Genomic DNA, 18,907 nt, shown 5'->3' with positions numbered 1-18,907 from the left:
TGCTCAGCCTGCCAAGCCAGCCCGGACCAGTCCTCAGGTGTCCTGACCAGGAATAAAGACACCTCCTCTCACCCGCAAACATCCTGGCTGCTCACTCATCAGAAAACAGGACTGAGACGTCCACAGAACCAGATGTGTGCATGTGAGTGTTTCGAGGGGTTTTAACCTAACACTACTTCCAGGGCAGTCCTTCTCTATCACTCTGTGTTATCCCTAGCTGTGCCTTTCTGCTCAGTAGAAGATCTCACTGAAGTCAGGCATGGAAAGCACAAATTTTCAAATGAAAAGTACACTGCCTGCTAAGGATGCTCCTGAGGACCCAGTGGATGGGGACTCGCTCAGGTTGTTCCTGGTTAACACTTCCAGTTATTAAGGCGCTGAGCCAGGATTGGCCAAGATTCCCAGGTGCCCTACTCCTTCAGCTACTTATCCTTCCTGTGACCAGCCTAGCAGACTCTCTAAACCACGCTCTTAAACTGCCCATGGGGGTTGGTTAAAACGCAGACATCTGTGCCCCATCCCGAATTTCTGCTCTAGCAGGTCGCAGGCAGAAGCTGAGGATCTGTGTTCTAACAAGCTCCCGGGTGATGCTGATACTGAGGGTCCAGAAAGCATACACTGGGTCTGGGAAGCCCACGTTGAGAACAAACCAAGAGTGAAGAAAGTCATCATCAGTTCTACAAATTCACGGCCAAACTCAGAGTTTTGGAAAAGGCTCAAAACCCTGTTTGGAGAGACAGTTCATCTCCCTTCTTCTCCAGGTGGCTGCCTGCGAGAAGAACAAGGAAGGGCCCCTCCACTGCTGGAGAAGTCACTGCCCGCCCATGACACAGGATAGCAAGGGGACCACTCAGGTGCAAGGCGTGAATACTGATGACCCACAGAATTCTGGGCTCTCGCCATGCAAGCACGCGGCTGGCCCGAGGGCAGAATCATCCTGACAGTTCTCCCCGCGGTCATCTGAATTCACAGAACATCCTTCCAGCCTGAGAATAGAAGCCGGCTTTGCTGGGCTCACTCACCACTCACAGTGGACAGACCCTGGGCCCCAGTGCCTGTATTAAAGCCGTCTCCCTGGGGCAGAACTCCCACGAGCAGCTCCTTGGCTCCCCCCACCCCAGGGAGACCCGGACACCCACGACTGCATCAGAAGCTGCCCATGTTCAGAAGAGGGAGATGGAGCTGGCCCAGGGGCGCACGGCCGGTCCACTCATGGGAAAAAACTTCACCAAGCACACGGCAGGGGAGGACATCACTCGCTAAAATACCTGCATGCTGTCCAGCGTGTTCTGGTTAAAGAGCAAAGCAAAACACAATGACGGGAAGACGTTGTGAATAAAAGAAAACCGAGGTTCTCAGCCCATCTGCGTGGCCTGCTCTGTTTTCCCAACCAAAGCACGTTACACCCGTCCCCCATGTGTCGGGGCCTGCACCCTGCACCAGCGCCCGGCAACGTGGCCTCAGCGGGGCTGTCACAGGGTGGCAGCTCAGAAGGCAGATTTAAACAACACAGACCATTAAATCGATGGGCTTGGGGTGACGGGAAGGAAAGAAACTGGACTTCCAGCCAGGAGACTATGCAAATCAAACTGCGGTGGGCGATCCTGCGAGGGGAATGAAATGCTATTTCAGGGAGATGTATGGCCATTGGGAGGTCTGTTTCCAATCTCCTGGGTTATATATTTTCCCACCTGCTATTTATCACTCCCAGCCCTCCAGATATTCATTAGCTAATGGATGCTTTCAAAAAAATCAATTTTAATATATATGATGATAATGATGAAACCGTTTCCTGGGGGAGGAATAGATTTTAAAAGGCAATGTAAGAGATGCACATATTCTGTTTTAAGTGGTCACGCAGCTGCCCCGGGGGAAAAGAGACAAGGTCATCTTAAAGAGGATAGGCGCTTCCCATAAGCAGAGACACAGGCCCAGGGGAGAGGCCCTGCTGGCCTTTCTGGATGGAACAGAACTAGGGGGGAGCGCTTGTGGGGCCGCCCCATGCTGTGCAGGCAGCTCTCCTGCCGTTGTGTCTTGAGTGAGGGGTCAGTAACTGGGAGACCTCTGTCTTCAACAGGGAGATTTCTTATGTCCATTTATTATGCATGAGGCATGCAGACTGCAAAGGCCTCCCGGGGGACCCCAGGAGTTTCCTCCACTCCCGAGGATATGGGAGGCCACCAACCGGGGGCAGAAGAGTGATTGTGACATGTCACCCCCTCCTGCCAAGCCCCCACCATCAGAGCCAGGGAGAAAGGCCTGCAGGTGGCTGGGGAGGGTGACTCCTGCTGTGCTCACGGGGACAGTGCCTGTGGTCGCTCCTCGACCATGTTCACTGCTGCGATTTCCTTCACTGTCCTTTCTCTAAATCTGCAAATGCCTCCCCAGATGCCAGGTACTTCCTCAGGCTTAGCGCTATCCCTTAAAATACCCTCATTCACCTGACACCTGTAGGGATGATCCACTTCCCTTTCTCCTGCAAGGAAGCAGGCTCACCCTCTCTGCTTCCCATCCAATCAGAGGAGAGCAGAGCACCTCTGAGACCCACAGTTCTGATGCTGGCTGTGTGGCCACAGGAAAATTGTCTGCTTGCATGGACAACACGGGAGGATGTGTAAACAGCAGGAGTAATGGGTACCCAGCGGGCACTCAGTAAAGGTCGGTTACGACTTCTACAAAACATTAACACAGCATGCCCTGAGCTCACCCACCCCCGGGAAGAAAGCCAGCAAGGCTGGCTTGCTTACCTCTAGCAGCTGCACCGCACCTTCATGTTCTTTCTTAGCTTCAACCTGAGCCTTTTGGATGATAAGAAAAGACAGAAGAGTGAACGTTTACAGCGGGAAAAAGGCAGCAGAAATAGAGATTAACGCTGAAGTTATCAGGGAGTGTAGGTCACTGATAGCCATTCCTCTAACAAGCCCCAACATTCTCAGGGCCTAAATCAGTTCTCATTTTTTCCCTTTCCTTTGGGCAAGATGGCATGGATTGGGGCTGGGTTTGATGCTCTTTGTAAAACCTGAAAAGCACCCCCTTATCTGGCAGAGAATGGAGAGGCTGGTGAGACTGGGCTGCTGCGTGAGGTGGTGAAGAGCCCACCTGCCAATACAGGAGATGTAAGAAAAGTGGATTCGATCCCTGGGTAGGGAAGATCCCCTGGAGGAGGGCGTGGCAACCCACTCCAGTATTCTTGCCTGGAGAATCCCATGGACAGAGGAGCCTGGCGGGTTACAGCCCATGGGGTCGCAAAAGTCAGACTCCACAAAGCACATGACATACAAGAAAGAATCCATCTGTTAAACTGAGATTTACATTCAGGATTCTCAGTTCTGGAGGAATATTTTCTCCAGGTGGCTGGAGAATAATAAAGAGAAGAGTTGGATATCATAAATAAGCCAGTGAGAGCTGTCTTAACAGCTTCTACTTCTCACTTGAAAACTTCCATTAGTCGGAAAGAGGGAAAGGCTTGGCTTCCCCAGCACAGACTAAAAGCGAGAAGTAGCCTGATATTTCCATAGTGTTCATTCATATGCATTTCATTCTCACATATTTCCAATGAGGCTTTTAAGAGCTGGGGAAGTGAATAGAACCCAGCAAATTAACTCGACCATTCTTGAATCCAGCTCAGTCTTCAAAGGCTCAAAATTGTTCCTTTCAAAGCAAAAACAAGAGCGACAATAAATCATGAAATGGGGTTGGAGGGGGGGAGACAAAACAGCTAGAGAACATACAGGGATTATATAAATAACACCACCATTGAGCCACTTGAGTCAAAGATAGTTTTCAACTGGCAGAATGAAAAACAACCAAAAACTCCATCGCAGGCTGTTAAAACACAGCCAAGCTGGCAGTAACAACTTCGTTTCTGGCTTCAAGCACAAATCAGGAGTTCGTTTTCGTAGGCTACTTGCAAGCTGGGCCATTTGGGCAATCAGAATAGATGGCTAAAATTAACAGTTAAAATTGGCAGTGCTGAATTCTTGCAGAATCTAGGCGACAGCTTCAGAGAGGCTCATTTTGGGGGCCACTGCCAACACATGGGGAAGCTGAGACCTTCATGGTTTCCTACAGAACACAGTAGACTTGAGAGGGTCTCTGACTCCTAGGGAGACCCACAGTCCTATAGTCAGAAGAAGGGGCCTGTCATCCAGGGGTGAAATGTCCAGGGGGTGAGTTAACATGCCAGCAAACACATCTATTTCAGGGGGAGGGGTAACTATTCAAAAGGGACATAGATTTCCTGCTGCCAAAGCTTTGGACGTTTGGCTGGGACAGACCATACATGTAACACTCAGAGTAATAAGCTCCCAGGCACCTTGGTGATGGGGTTGGGAGTATGGATGCTGGGTGGGATGAGCTGAGAGTGGGTGGGGGTCATTTACAGGTGCTGTTAATATCAACTCCACAGAAAAGACAGTGAGATTCATGGAACTAAACTATGGCATGTACAGATCCTCAAATCAGGTCCCCGGGTTCCACAGAGCTGAGGAAGCTGTGAGCATCAATCAATATCCCAGGCATGGATCATAGGAGAAATCAAGACACTGAATGAACTCAGAAGGTCAGCTTGAGATGTCCCTGTTCTCCACACACAACAACTAAATCCAAAACATGCAAGGGAAGCATCTGACATGGAGGGAAAGCAGTTTTATGAGCTGCAGGGTAAGTTTGGTTTCTATTAGCAGTGAGCATGTCAAAATGGCCTTCAGCCTGGGAGCCTTCGTTTCCCACACGGGAGGAATTTAAAACAACAGTGGCATTTGCAGATGAATTTTAAATGTGGACAATTTTGCTCATGCACTGAGATTATAACTGCTACTTGTAATAAGATGAGGATGTAACCCACACAGGAAAAGGAAGCAGTTAGAGCGACTGGACTCTGCTCACCGGTTCCCTAGAGAGACACTAGGGTTCTGGAGTCAGGCCTCCCAGGCACCTGGCCCATGCTGTCTAACCTCAGGTCCTGCATCTGTGAGGGGACCTGCATCCCACAGGTTACAGTGAGAGCTGATTGCTGTCACCGCTCACACATTCAACAGACACTTACCAAGGATGGCCTGGAACTTACCATCAGTTACCCTGGTAATGTTACAGGACCAACTGATGGAGTCTTACTAGGTCTTTCCTGCAGTCATTCGTTCATTCATCCGTGTTCATTCATTCAAGGTTCCTGAGTATCTCTGTTCATTCATTCATTCAAAGTTTCCGAACATCACTTGTTGAGTACCTGCTGTGTCAGGCAATGTCCTGGGAGTGCAGACACTCCACTTGGGACGCAGACAACAGGCAAAAAGGTACAATGAGCAAGTGGCATCACTAAAGGGGATGAGTGGGAGAGAACGCCAGAACAGGGGTGATGAAGTCCATTCAGGCAGGGCAGCCGGGAGAGACTCCTATGACAACAATAAGCCAGCTCTGTCATTATTTGGGGGCCAGGCATTCTCAGGGAAGAGCAGAGAGGGGGATGTTTGGGTGACAGAGAGGAGTTCAGTGTGGCTACAGGAAGGGCGACAGGGCAGGAGTGAGAGGTGGGCAGGGGTTTAAATAAGATGACAGATGTCTGCCTAGTACCAGGCCCAGAATATGCTACACTGAAAGCAAATGTTCATGGTGTAGCTTTTATTATCATTGTCATTGTCCATAGCCTATATTCACAGCCTGGCTCACTGCTGTGTTCTTAGCCGTCACAGAGCCAACATGCGATGCTCAAGGACTGTTTGCCAAATGAATGAAAGTGAGGATTCTCAGCCAAGCTCCTGGTTCAGTGATCTCCATGAAGCAGGTGTCCCGTGGAAAAGTCCTCGTAGACAGGACTGTATCTGCTTGGACTTCTATTTTTTTTAAGCTTACATCTCCACCAGCTACCAGAAATAAGGGTTGGCCAACGGTCTTATCTCACCTTGACGCCCACTAGAATAGCCTTGAGCAGCTTGATCATTCATCCATTCTTTAATTCAACAGGTGTTCTCACTTGCTCACTATTTCCCTCGCTTCTCCCAATCACCATATTGAGCAGAGGGAAGAGCTGAACTTCCAGGGAGGAGGGGGAGGTTCCCTGGAGAAGGTTCTGGGTCCCTGACATCAGCTGGGTCCCTGAAAGCCTGGACCTTCCTTAGGGTGGCCAAGTCCAGAGGTGAAGCTGAAACCACAAAGCGATCTCCAAGGACCACACAGGGTTGGAAAATCCACTTGCATTTAATGGGAAGATATATCCTTGGCTTCCTTACACACATGCTGTACATATTTCAGGATCTGGGAAGAAGCAAATCCCACAAAGTACAGAGCGGTGTTAAGGGAATTCCTAAGATGATGGTGAAGGGCGTTTCTAGACCCAGTGTAGCATCCGGCTTCTGGGGCAACCAGCCTGGACTGGAAGATGAGGCCAGGCTCCAGGCCAGATGTCTCAGAGGAAAATGGAATGAAAACATCCCCAGAGGAGTCTGGTTGACTTGAGAGAAATTTTAACACTCTGGCGGGAAGTTTGGGAATAAGAGAGTGATGAGCACACAGAAGACTGAGCAAACACACAGAAAGAGGCAATTCACTCCAGGGGGAGAGGAAAGGCTGTGCCAAAAAGGAAACACTGCCCTTTGCAGAGCCTGGCAAGATGTGCAGAGCATGCCTTGCTGAGGGCAGAATGGACTTCAGCTTGAGACAGGACGTTTGAGATCATCCAAGCTGGACAACCAGCTGGACAAAAGAAGTGGGGTTCAGCGGAATCCAACTTGGAGATTCACATGTGGGAGTTGGCACACAGATGGCATTCATGCCTACAGAACCAGACAAGGTCACGGAGGGAGCAGGGGAGGTCAAGAAGAGATGTGGGGGATTCCCGGGTGGCTCAGAGGGAAAGAATCTGCCTGCCAATGCAGGAGACGCGAATTCCATCCCTGATCCGGGAAGATCCCACAGTGCTGCAGAGCACGTAAGCCTGAGCCCCACAATTATTGAGCCCGTGCTCTAGAGCCTGGGAGCCACCACTTCTGAAGCCCATGCACCCCAGAGCTCACGCTCCACAACAGGAGAAGCCACCACCATGAGAAGTCCAAGCACCGCAACCAGAGCAGCCTCCGCTCACTGCAGCTAGAGAAAGCCCTTGTGCAGCAAGGAAGACCCAGCACAACCAAATAAATAAAGAAAAAATTTAAAAGGAGAGACGTGGATGGCAGGCTGAGCCTTGAGGATGCTTAGAGGGCTTCTGTGAGGAAGGAGAAAATTGGAAGAGGGTAGGATCCTGGAAGCCTAGGGTTTGGGGAGTCAGACCCTCTCAAAATGTGCCTCTGGGTCAAAGAGGAGGAGGGCAGGACACTAACCACTGAGCAGGACGTCCAGGCACGGGTGACTTAACAAAAACCATGGCTTTGGCGAGATGAGGCTGGGTCCCACAGGAGTGCGTTCAAGAAATCCTGTACTGGGATTTGCAGCAACACGGAAGCAACTTAGAGATGATCGTACTGTGTGAAATTAGTCAGACAGAGAAGACAAACACCATATGATAGCACTTACATGTGAAATCTAGACTAGGACACAAACGAACCTACCTATGAAGCAGAAACAAACTCAAGGACGCAGAGAACAGAAGGTGGTTGCCGAGGGAGAGGAGGATTAGGGGAGGGACAGAGTGGGAGTTTGGGGTGAGCAGATGCAAACTACTATGTATAGAACGGATAGACAGCAAGGTCCTACTGCAGAGCACAGGGAACTATAACAATCTCCTGGGATAAACCAAAATGGAAGAGGATATTTTAAAAAGAATATATATATATACATATATATATATATAGGTGTATAACTGAATATATATATATAGGTGTATAACTGAATCACTTTTCTGCACAACAGAAATTAACACATTATAAATCAACTATGCATGTGTGTACTAAGTCACTTCAGTTGTGTCTCTTTGTGACCCCATGGACTGTAGCCCAACCAGCTCCTCTGTCCAGGGGATTTTCCAAACATGAGTATTGGAGTAAGTTGCCATGCTCTTCTCCAGGGGATCTTTCTGATCCAGGGGTCAAACTTACGTCTCTTAAGTCTCCTGCGTTGGAAGCAGGTTCTTTACCACAACGCCACCTGGGAAGGCACAAATCAACTATACTCCAATAAAAATAAATAATAGGACTTGTAGTCAATGGGACTGTAGACAGCTTCTAGGAACTATCTCACGTTGCTGTCTCATGATAATCAAACTGGAACTCAGGGCGCTCTGGTGACTTTTATTATGATAGAGGGACAAGGGCTAGAATTCGGCCTTCCATAGGATATGAGCATTTCTATAATAGGTGTCTGCCACTCATTTCAACTTCACCCCATATAAAGTCACTGTCCTCAGCAATCTTCATTCTGTGTTTCCTTTATGGCATTTCCCTGATCTGAACTTTACTTCCTCATGACTTGTTCACTTACTCTCACTCTGTAAGCCAGAGGTCTTGTCCGACTCTGCACTGCATTCCTGGTTTCCAAAACAATGGCTGAGCAGCCGACACATAGGTGGCAGCCAGCAAACATGTGCTGATGAGTGAATGAGTGAGTGAGTGATCCGGACAGCAAATGGAGCACAAGGGCTGTCCGTGCTGGAAATGGAACACAGACGTGAACTCTGGAAAGAACTCACCAATCTTGTTCCACTCAAGTCTCAACCTTTCTAATACTTTTTTATTTTAAAAATCAGAGCTCTAAGAAATTACAAGGTTTGTACATTCATCCTTCATTAGATTTTCTTCCTCTGCTCCCCGCCAGCCACCTCCCGATGAAGCATCAGTGTGTCCAACATAGAGGCAAGGATGAATTCATGGGGGAAGAAAAAGCAAAAGCAAAAGAAGTTGGATGATGCTCAAGAGAGACACTGGGAGCTGAATAATGGACTTGGCTCTAGTGCATGTTCCTCGGTATCAAGTGTTTCATAGATAAAACTCCAGGCTAAAGGAGAAGGACACTCTGGTAAGAAGAGCCAACCTGTCACCCTGCTGGACAATATTTGTATTTCTGTCCTGGATGCTCCCAGCCTGGGGACGTGCCTCCCAGGGATGCAGTGAAGGAGTGCAGGTACCAGGCGCCGGAAGGTCCCTCACGCTCGGAAAGAGGGAGAAGACAGGAGTAATATCGCTGTCTGCATCCCAGCAATATCCTTTCTGGATAGCATCTAATGAAATCTTGCTTCTCAGCGTGCCAGCCAACTTATTATGACAGGTAATAAGGACTGTGGCAGTCTCTGTTGTACCAGCATAATGAAATCTGTCCTCAGCACGAGGTCTCCACAAATAATTAGGAAAACAGCACCAGAAGTTATCTGCTTGATGCTACACGCTCTGCTAATAAACTCAGGAGGAGAAAAACACTCCAACAGATAGGGATCTCCAGCCAGATAAGGCGAGCCACTGGGTCCTTTATTTGAGATCAAAGACCTGGAGGGTCTTGGGGTGGGGGTGCCACCGATGGAGGAGGAGGTGTCGGCTGCTCATCCCAGTGAGGGGAGGCATAACTGGGACCAGCACCTGCATCAGTGGTCAAGCTGGGTCCTGCCTGGAAGGTCTGGGCTGCCCTCCCATGGATGAGGGACACAGGGCTTCAGGAATGAAACCCAATGAGAAATATACACAGGGACCCCAAGCCCCATGGTTCTGAAGGAGGGGTCCCCAGATTCATCTGGACAGAGACAGGAAGACCAAGGCTGCTGATTAAGGATGCTAACTTTCTTGGTCCCCAAACCACCCAGTGCCAAGGGGATACACCTTCTGAACTGCTTGGTCCCCTCCGCCCTTCCCCTTCTCCTTCCCTCTGGTTTCTGTCCTTTGTCCTTCCTACCATCTTTTCTCTCCTTACTCCTCTCCTTTGCTTTCTTCCTTTCGTGTTCCCTGTCTCTCTCTTTCTCCCTCTCTTGTCCTTGGTTCATGAGATCATGCTACATATATTGCCCCAAAACTTGATTTGCTCACTTAATAACACATTGTGTAAATCCGATGAGATGGCATCTATAAACCGAATTTCTTCCTCCCAATGTGGTCACGCTGCTCTGTGGTATGGATGCCCCACAGTTCATACAGCCTCACCCTTGGATGGGCATTGGATTTAATCTTGTTACCTATGCCCACACAGCAGGATCCAAGTCAAACCAAACCAAAACTGGTTCCTGTATTTCTTACAGGTATACTCCCAGAACAGAAGGTTGCAGAGTCAAATAGACCTTTAGTTCTCAAGGATGCTGTCAGGTCACTTAGCCCCAGAGATAAAGCAATTCACGCCCGATTTTAATAACCTACAGGCGTGTCCTTTTCCCTACAATCTCGCCAGCATCAACTGTTAGAGCTTTTCCTTTGATTTTTGCAGCTTAGCACATAGTCAAAGTTAGCTGAGGAGAAACTAGAGCACACGGGGAATCTTTCCACACCAAGAAGAAGTCATTCCCGAGCGTGTGAGAAAAGGCTCGGGACAGCAGCCAGCCACCCACGCTCCAGGTCCCCAGTGCATTGCCTGCCTCCTCCCAGGCCCCCAGCCCCAGCCCAGCTCACCTTCTGCAGGAGGTCAATTTCCTGCTGCTTGGCGTTGAGGATGGCCAGGGCTTGTTCATGCTCCAACTCCAGCTGCTGCCGCCGTTCTGCGGCCTCTCGCATGTGCTGGGGAGGCAGGGGGAGACACACAGGTCAGGTCAGCCCAGCGCCCTGCAGGGAGCCATGTCCTGGGTTCCCCCACAGCCAGCCGGCTCCCCGGTCTGACTCACCGCCTGCATCCCCGGCTTCTCCCCAGGGCGGCAGGATCAGCCGGGGAAATCCTCACACCCACAAGCCTTCCTCCCGTTTGCACATTTTCTGTTTTATGTGCCAAGAGCACGTGAGCGGAGCTGCAGGTTCCTGTGTGGAGGTGAATCTCTCTTCTCTCTGTTTGAAAAAATTGTCTCTTTCTCCGCCCCCGCCGCCACCCCCGGTCTTCTGCAAATACCAGCCAAGATGCATGGCTCTCTCCCTAGATAGGGCTACTGCTTCAAGCTTCTTACTACCACGTAACAAATGTCACCCACAATAACCATAGGAGTGAGGTAATGTAACTGGCCCCATTCTACAGATGGGAAAACTAACACGCAGTTTTCCTTGTTTGACACACACGGTAAGCGGCCATCGGGCACTCAAGTCTGACACTTCTATGGAGCCTCCGAATCTCAGGGTTTGGTCCTGTCTGATCACTCTGGTGGAGTGGGGTGCTCAGCCCCCCATGAGTCCAAATGTCCCTCCACTGGTCCCTCTGCAAACGTCCTGCCAAGGCAGGGGATCCCAGGGCTGGACCCTTCCTCTAACCAGAGCATCTTCTCCCTGCTCTGATGACCTCTTGTCACCCAAAGTCATCCCCCAGGAGAACCCATCAGTGGGCATCAGAGGACACAAGGACCTACTTAACCCTAACAGTGACCACCTGTGAACCCTCGTGGGAAGGAACCATGAGAAATGACACCATGCAGGAAAAAGGCACAGGTGGGACCAACTTTCACACAGGCAGAATCTCGTGGAAGATTTCACGGCAAACCATTTGAATTTAGCTTCTTCACCTTCCTTCCCCCTCCCCCCTCCTCCTCTCTCCTTCATTTCTCCCGCCTTTCCTTCCTTCTCTCCTCTTTCTCTTTTTATAATGAGATCTATGTGTCTCAGCAGTAAAGAATCTGCCTGCCAAGGCAGGAGACGCAGGTTAGATCCCTGGGTCGGGGAGCTTTCCTGGAGGAGGGCATGGCCACCCACTCCTGTATTCTTGCCTGGAGAATCCCATGGACAGAGGAGTCTGAGGGGCTGGAGTCCATGGGGTTGTAAAAGAGTCAGACACGACTCAGCGACTCAAACAACAATAACGACAACAAATGCCAAAGGTGATTTATCAGTCAACGTTTTAAAAATTGGGATCCTTCACAGAAAGTCCACATGCCTTCAGAAAGGGAAGATTTAGCTCCACGTCTCACCTGCAGGAGCTGGCAGAGGCTGGTCCCTTCCTGAGCACGCGCCTCCTGCTTGTCGCCATCCCTGCACACCCAGCCTGTCCTTCCAGTGGCCTGACAGCTGAGGGTGTGCTCGTGCCATACAGACGGGAGACATCGTAACATAGCGGGGCCGTGCTGCGTTTAGCCGTTCAGTCGTGTCCAACTCTGTGATCCCATCCATGGGCTGTAGCCCGCCAGTCACCTCTGTCCAGGGGGGCTCTCCAGGCAAGAACACTGGAGTGGGTTGCCATGCCCTCCTCCAGGGGATCTTCCCAACCCATGGATCGAACCCAGGTCTCCCGCATTGCAGGCAGACTCTTTACCATCTGAGCCACCAGGGAAGCCTGATACAATGGGGAGGGGACCCTAATGTACTTTCCTCTTTGGCTTGAATTTGTTGGTGATTGTTATTATTTATTACTTTAAAATTTTACCGTTTTAATTCTTTTGCTTATTTTTATCCCCTAGCCTGGGGAAGGGGGCACAGAGAGATAAGGGTAGAGAGGCAAATTCTATGCTTTTCACTGTTTTTCCCACGTCCATTCCACCTGCTACCACCAAAAGCTCTCTTCTTCCAGGAACGATCTTGTCACTCAGCCAGTTTAAACTGTGAATGGGGAAGTTCTGGGGGTTCATGTCCCAGAGTTTTGTGGTTCATTTGTATTAAGAAGTGAAGTCTTCCTGCCTTCCATGCTGCACACATTACTCGTATGGTGACGTCATATGCTGACTTTGTCTTCCATCTTGGGCTAAACAACCTTACAGGCTCTCTGCTGTCTTAGTTTGATGGAAAGCTGCAATTACAGTAAGTCCCCTGAAATGGCAAAGTTGCCAATGTGTCCCTGTGTGCCGGCTGTTATACTGGATGACTGTACTTTTCAAGGTATTGTACTGTAAGATTAAAAATGTTTTCTTTAATTTTTGTTCGCTTTTTAAATGTATTATTGTATGTTAAGTATCATAAACATATTACAGTACAGTACTATATAGCCGATGGTGTTAGTTGGGTACCTAGGCTAACTTTGTTGGACTTATGAACAAATTGGACTTACAAACATGCTCTCAGAACAGAACTTGTTCGTATATATAAGGGAGTTACTATAGTCAACCCTTCAGCAGAGGAGTGGTGGTTTCACTGTTGCTATGGAAACTCAGGATCCTGGGAAGATAGAACCCCCCAAATATGAACAAAATTCTCTGAAATGTGGAAATGGGCATGCCTGTGGATGACTATAACCTGCCTGGGTTGGGGCTGGAATGCGTCATTCGTGTCTATTTGTGGACAGGAGGAGAATCAGCACATATCCACCTTCTTGCATGCACTCCAGTCTCCAGCATTCCTGGTCTCATGAAGTCTCGCCTTCCCTATTTGCCTTGTAGACCCCAAGAGCCAATGTTGACCATGGCTCTCCTGGCCCTGCGGAGTTCTCTGACTACCAATTTGGGTCCAGAAATTGCTAATGATCTCTAATGACATGCTTGGACCCCACTGTCCACTATCAAGCCACTGATTCCCAAACCAGCAGTACAAGGTACCAGGCATTTTCAGAACACTGAAAAAGACTAACCCCCAGAGCCTCTAAAGACATAAGGAATTCTCTGAGCTTCCAAGAAGCTTTGGAAATTCTTCCACAAACACTGCTCACTGACTCAGAGGGATATTACTTTAGCCTGGTATTGGGTTTCTTCTTAAAAGCATCAGAGTTCATTAGCATTCATTCTCTACCAGCATTCATGGGATTGTCAAGAGGGTTGATGGGACTGTGTGTGTTACGCTTTTCATTCTAGAGAGGAACATTTCTTTCCATTCCTTCATTCACTTTCTTCTTCTATGTATTTGTTCATTCAACCAACGTTTATTGGGCAACTATCATGCGGCCAAGAAACTAGGCCTACGGAACAACAGGATTCTGCCTTCATGAATGGGCATTCGAATTGGGAGAGTGGATAAGAAAGGGCTTATGCAAGCCAATAAACATAGACATGTCAACAGTAACGAGAAGTGTTAGGCTGAACCACTTAAGTTGACATTGAAGCATCTTTGACTTATAAGACTGTTTATTCACATAGCCTAATCCTATGATGAAATGTCAGTCCAATACTGTAAAGAAAATTCACTCACTCGTTCATTCATTTAACAATTACCAAGTGTCTGTCATGTGCCAATTGCCACTCTAAGTTCTGAAGGTGATAACAATGAAAACAAACACAACACCAGCTCTCTTGGAGCTTACACTCTGGAGGGAGAGACAGACTCTATTCACATGCATTAAACAATATGAAGTGTTTCAGGCGGTGCTAAGTGTTACAGAGAAAAATATGGCGTGAGATGGGAGGGCGGGTATGGAGTTGCAAGCATTGCAGAGGCTGGCAGCATTCAGTGAATTGGCTGGAGCCTCACGGAGAAGAAGCAGAGACCGTGGCAGGTGATGGAGCTCTGCCCTCGTGGAGGCTGTGGTTGGAAGTGCCCAGGTGCAGGAACATCATGGCACAAGGACATCGCCCATTCACCGCCCATTCCCACTGAGACGAGGCACTGAGCCAAGCTGCTAACAGGACTGTGAGGCTGTGAGGACTGCACTGAGCCCCCAGGAAACTTCCAGAATGTTCCCTGCTCCATCACTGCTCACTGGTTTGGACAAAGTCCCACAGCAAGGAAAGGGAGACTTTCTTTCCCGCCACTTCAAGGAGGAATGTCTTTCCAGAGAGTGACTGATGACTTCCTGTTTGGTCTTGTCAGCCTAAACTGAGCAGATGCCCACAAGGAGGCCAACCCCTAGCAGCCCACGGCCTGAGGGGTCTCTGCACCCAGGAGGTGGGTCATGCGCCTCTTCTGCTCAGAACCCCCCAGGGGTCCTCATCGCCCAGAGTAAAACTGTGGTGCTGCCATGGCGGGGGGACTGTGAGAGCTGCTCCTTCCTCTCTGATGTCACTGTTGTCCATCTCACCTGCTCTGCTCCACATGCCTTGATTTTCTGACTCTTTCCAAGGGCCAGGCACCTCAGGGCCTTTGCACATGCTGTTTTCTCTGCCAGTCATATGCTTCCCCCACCTGATATTGGAAGAGCTTGTTCTCTCAAAGTCCAGTCTTTGCCCAAATGCCACCTTCTCAGAGAAGCCATATTTAAAATGGTAACCACCCCAGAGCATCCTTATTCTCCTCCCTGCTTTATTTCACTCCAGAGCACTTATTGCCATCCAATATATTTTGCACTTTATGAGCCCACTGTCTGCTTCTCCTTCCTAGGAAGTCTCAGGCTGTGGTCCTTGCCCCTGGATGGGTACTCAGTAAAGCCGTCCTTTGTGATCTTCCCCTGTGACTCCTCAGAGCTCAGCTCTGCCCACTCACCCATCTTGCGCCTGTCACACTGGCCTCCACCAAGTTCCTGGAACTTTCCAAACATTCCCCAGCATGTGCTTGCAGAGACAGTGATGATGGAGGTGTGCTTCCAGAACCTCAGGTCAGAAGAAGGGCAGGGTGCAGTGATCAAGAAGCAGACTGCCTGGGTTCAAATCCCAGCTCTGTTGCCTTCAGCTAGTGACTCAGCCTCCCTGGGCTTCATTTTCTTTTTCTGGATTAACTATTTATTAGCATTTGGATCAATTTTTAGATGGCTGTGCTGTGCTTGGTCCCTCAGTTGTGTCTGACATTTTGTGACTGACCCCCATGGACTGTAGCCCGTCAGGCTCCTCAGTCCATGGGGATTCTCCAGCTAAGAATACTGGAGTGGGTTGCCATGCCCTCCTCCAGGGGATCTTCCCAACCCAGGGATCAAATCCAGGTCTCCGACACTGCAGGTGGATTCTTTACCATCTAAGCCACAAGGGAAGCCCAAGAATAATAGAGTGGGGTAGTCTATCCCTTCTCCAGGGGAAATTCCTGACTCAGGAATCAAATCAGGGTCTCCTGCATTGCAGGCAGATTCTTTACCAGCTGAGCTACCAGGGAAGCCCTTTTAGATAGTTAATTAACAATTAAATAACTAATGTTTATTAGTTAATTATGAATGACCACCTGCTTTGAAGAGGGGTTTTGAATATTACATGAATTAGGATAGTACCTGGAATCTATTAAGCCTATTATCTTTTGCTCTGAATATAAGAAAACCCCTTCTCATCAACCTCGGTGGTTATCATGACCCAGGATTCTGCAATACAGTACTATGTAACAAAGTGTCATGGAAAGCATCATGTGATAAGGTATCATGTGATAGGGCATCGGATAATGTGGTATGCTACAATACATCATCATTACATATTACAGTATCATGTAATTTAACATCATGTCATTAACCGTAATGTGATGCTGATTTAACGTAAAACTCAAGGTGCAATGGCGAATGGGATGGTTAAATTTCTCTTTCTGATGTTTCATTGTTAGCGTATAGGAATGCAAGGGATTTCTGTGTATTAATTTGGTATCCTGCAACGTTACTACATTCACTGATTAGCTCTGATAATTTTCCAGTGGCATCTTCAGGGTTTTCTATGTGCAGTATCATGTCATCTGCAAATAGTGAGAGTTTTACTTTTTTTTTTCCAATCTGGATTCCTTTTATTTCTTTTTTCATCTCTGACTGCTGTGGCTAGGACTTCCAAAAGCTATGTTGAATAATAGTAGCAAGAGTGGGCACCCTTGTCTAAAACTGGTACTGATGAACCTATTTGCAGGGCAGGAATAGAGATGCAGGCAGGAATAGAGAGCAGACTCGTGGACCCAGTGGGGGAAGAAGAGGGCGGGACAAACAGAGTAGCCTTGAAACATATATGCTGCTTCTGCTGCTGCTGCTGCTGCTGCTGCTGCTGCTGCTGCTGCTGCTAAGTCGCTCAGTCATGTCCGACTCTGTGCGACCTCATGGACTGCAGCCCACCAGACTCCTCCATCCATGGGATTTTCCAGGCAAGAGTACTGGAGTGGGGTGCCATTGCCTTCTCTGAACATATATGCTGCCATGTGTAAAACAGCTAGCTAATGGGAAGTTGCTATATAACCCAGGGAGCTCAGTGGGGTACTCTGCGACAACCTAGGAAGAAGGCGATGGCACCCCACCCCAGTACTCTTGCCTGGAGAATCCCATGGATGGAGGAGCCTGGTGGGCTCCAGTCCATGGGGTCGCTAGGAGTCGGACACGACTGAGCGACGGTGAGATGGGGTGAGAATAGGGGGGAGGTTCAAGAGAGAGGGGACGTATGTACACTTATGGCTGATTCACGTTGTTGTATGGCAGAAGCCAATACAATATTGTAAAGCAAGTATCCTCCAATTAAAAATAAATTTTAAAAAACTCAAGGTGGCGGGGGTTGGGGGTAGAATACATTCTATGACCAAGGACTCTACCAGCAAGGCAATAAGTGATCAAGATGATGGTACTGGTAAGACGATGGTGTTAAAGAAAATGCATACCATTTAGTAAGCACTTACTAATACTGTGTACCAGGCACTCTCTCAACTAACACTGAGAGCTGGGCATTGTGATTATGTTTACAATAGGCCACAGATTCATGATGCTAGCGGTAAAGAATCTGCCTGCCGGTGGAGGCAACACAAGAGACACAGGTTCAATCCCTGGATACAGAAGATGCCCTAGAGGAGGAAATGGCAACCCACTCCAGTATTCTTGCCCAGAAAATCCCATGGAGAGAGGAGCCTGGTGGGCTGCCTATGGAGCCTGCAGTCTGTGGGGCCACAAAGAATCTGACACGACGGAGCCACGGAGCACACACACAGCACAGACTCGGGGAAGCTGGGTGCCTTGCTGAAGGGCCCACCAGAGCCTGGAAGCCATCCCAAAACAACAAACCTCAGAGCCAGAGTCCACCTAACCACTGACCCTTTGCTGGCCTGAGGCCACTTCTCCATGGTCGTCTTCAGTGTGAAACTCTACCAGGGGCAGATCCACATTTTCAGACTCCAGAACAAGCTGATCTGGTTCGGATGAACAATTATGCAGCTGTTTAATGATACTATTGTTCCAGCTAATTTTTGCGCTTCTGTTTATTTTGGAAGCGGGCACTGCCAAATACAGCCTGCGTAATCTTTATTTAGCTTAGGGAAGGAAGTTATTAGTGGAAGGAGGAAACCATTTGCCTTAAAGGATTCATTAGAAACATTAACTGAATATAAAATTCTTCCAGGCGTGCTGCCACAGGCATGGGGGTCACTGGAGGATAGAGGGGCCACAGACACCTTAGTGGGCTTCTTGCGTAGAGGTGAAAGGGGAACAGGAGTGTGTAGGTCAGATGGATGGGAACAGCTGAGGTGGAAATAGCTGTTAAGTTTTTCAGACTGATGGACCAAGTCAACATGAAGTGGTTGTCAGAAAAGCAAAATGTGTAAAAATATAAGCCCTTCTGGGTGTTCCTGATCAGAGTTCTTGGCCTTCCTTAATCAATAGAAATTGACAAGAGGCGAGACAAGAAATTCAGGCAGGGCTTTATTGGGGCCCCTGCTGCAGCAAGCAGGGAGTGAAAAGTAACAGGTTTCCCGGCTTGCTTGCTCCCTGAGGGCATGAGAGCTGGTTCTTTATGTGAGGGTAGGGGTGTGTCCAGGAGTCAGGCTGGGGGAGTGACAGGTGGTCTGCCCACCCCTCTAGTGGTGTTGAGGGCAGGGGGCATGTGCAGTACCCTGCTTTTGCTCCCAACACCCTGTTTTTGCTCCCAGCTCTTTAGCAGCGGCAGTTGGAGTTTTGGTCTTTTTGTACCTTTTTGTCCATAATTTGCCCCAATTGTGCATGCAATTATTTTTAGTCCCTTACAATTTCTTTGTATTTTATTGCCCGAGGAAGCATTGTCCAGGCGCAAGCACTACAGCAAAGGGTCCCAGGTCCCAGCCTGTCTCAGGGAACATCATGTTTGAGGTTAACTATAATAAGCATCACATCTGGGGGATCTTCCCTCATCCTACCTGTCCCTTCAAAGCCACGTCCCCCTCCAGCTGCTGCCCACATA

General features: G+C 48.9%; 1 protein-coding gene across 3 annotated transcripts in view; it reads right to left on the bottom strand.

Annotated features, from left to right (window-relative positions):
• The window catches only part of RIMBP2 (RIMS binding protein 2), a 125,403-nt gene that overhangs the window by 70,525 nt on the left and 35,971 nt on the right, over nucleotides 1–18,907 (bottom strand). For all 3 annotated transcript variants that reach the window (XM_069557608.1, XM_069557610.1, XM_069557607.1), the window contains 2 exons: nucleotides 10,512–10,616; nucleotides 2,748–2,798 (listed from right to left, as the gene is read on the bottom strand). In XM_069557608.1, coding sequence (XP_069413709.1) covers nucleotides 2,748–2,798; nucleotides 10,512–10,613 — 153 coding nt within the window. In that variant the 5' untranslated portion in view covers nucleotides 10,614–10,616. The remainder of the gene's footprint in view (nucleotides 1–2,747; nucleotides 2,799–10,511; nucleotides 10,617–18,907) is intronic.

This window comes from Ovis canadensis, chromosome 17 (genome assembly GCF_042477335.2).
Source record: "Ovis canadensis isolate MfBH-ARS-UI-01 breed Bighorn chromosome 17, ARS-UI_OviCan_v2, whole genome shotgun sequence".
Lineage (NCBI taxonomy): Eukaryota > Metazoa > Chordata > Mammalia > Artiodactyla > Bovidae > Ovis > Ovis canadensis.
The sequence above is the reverse complement of the archived record's forward strand: the minus strand, read 5'-3'. Positions and strand labels throughout refer to the sequence as shown.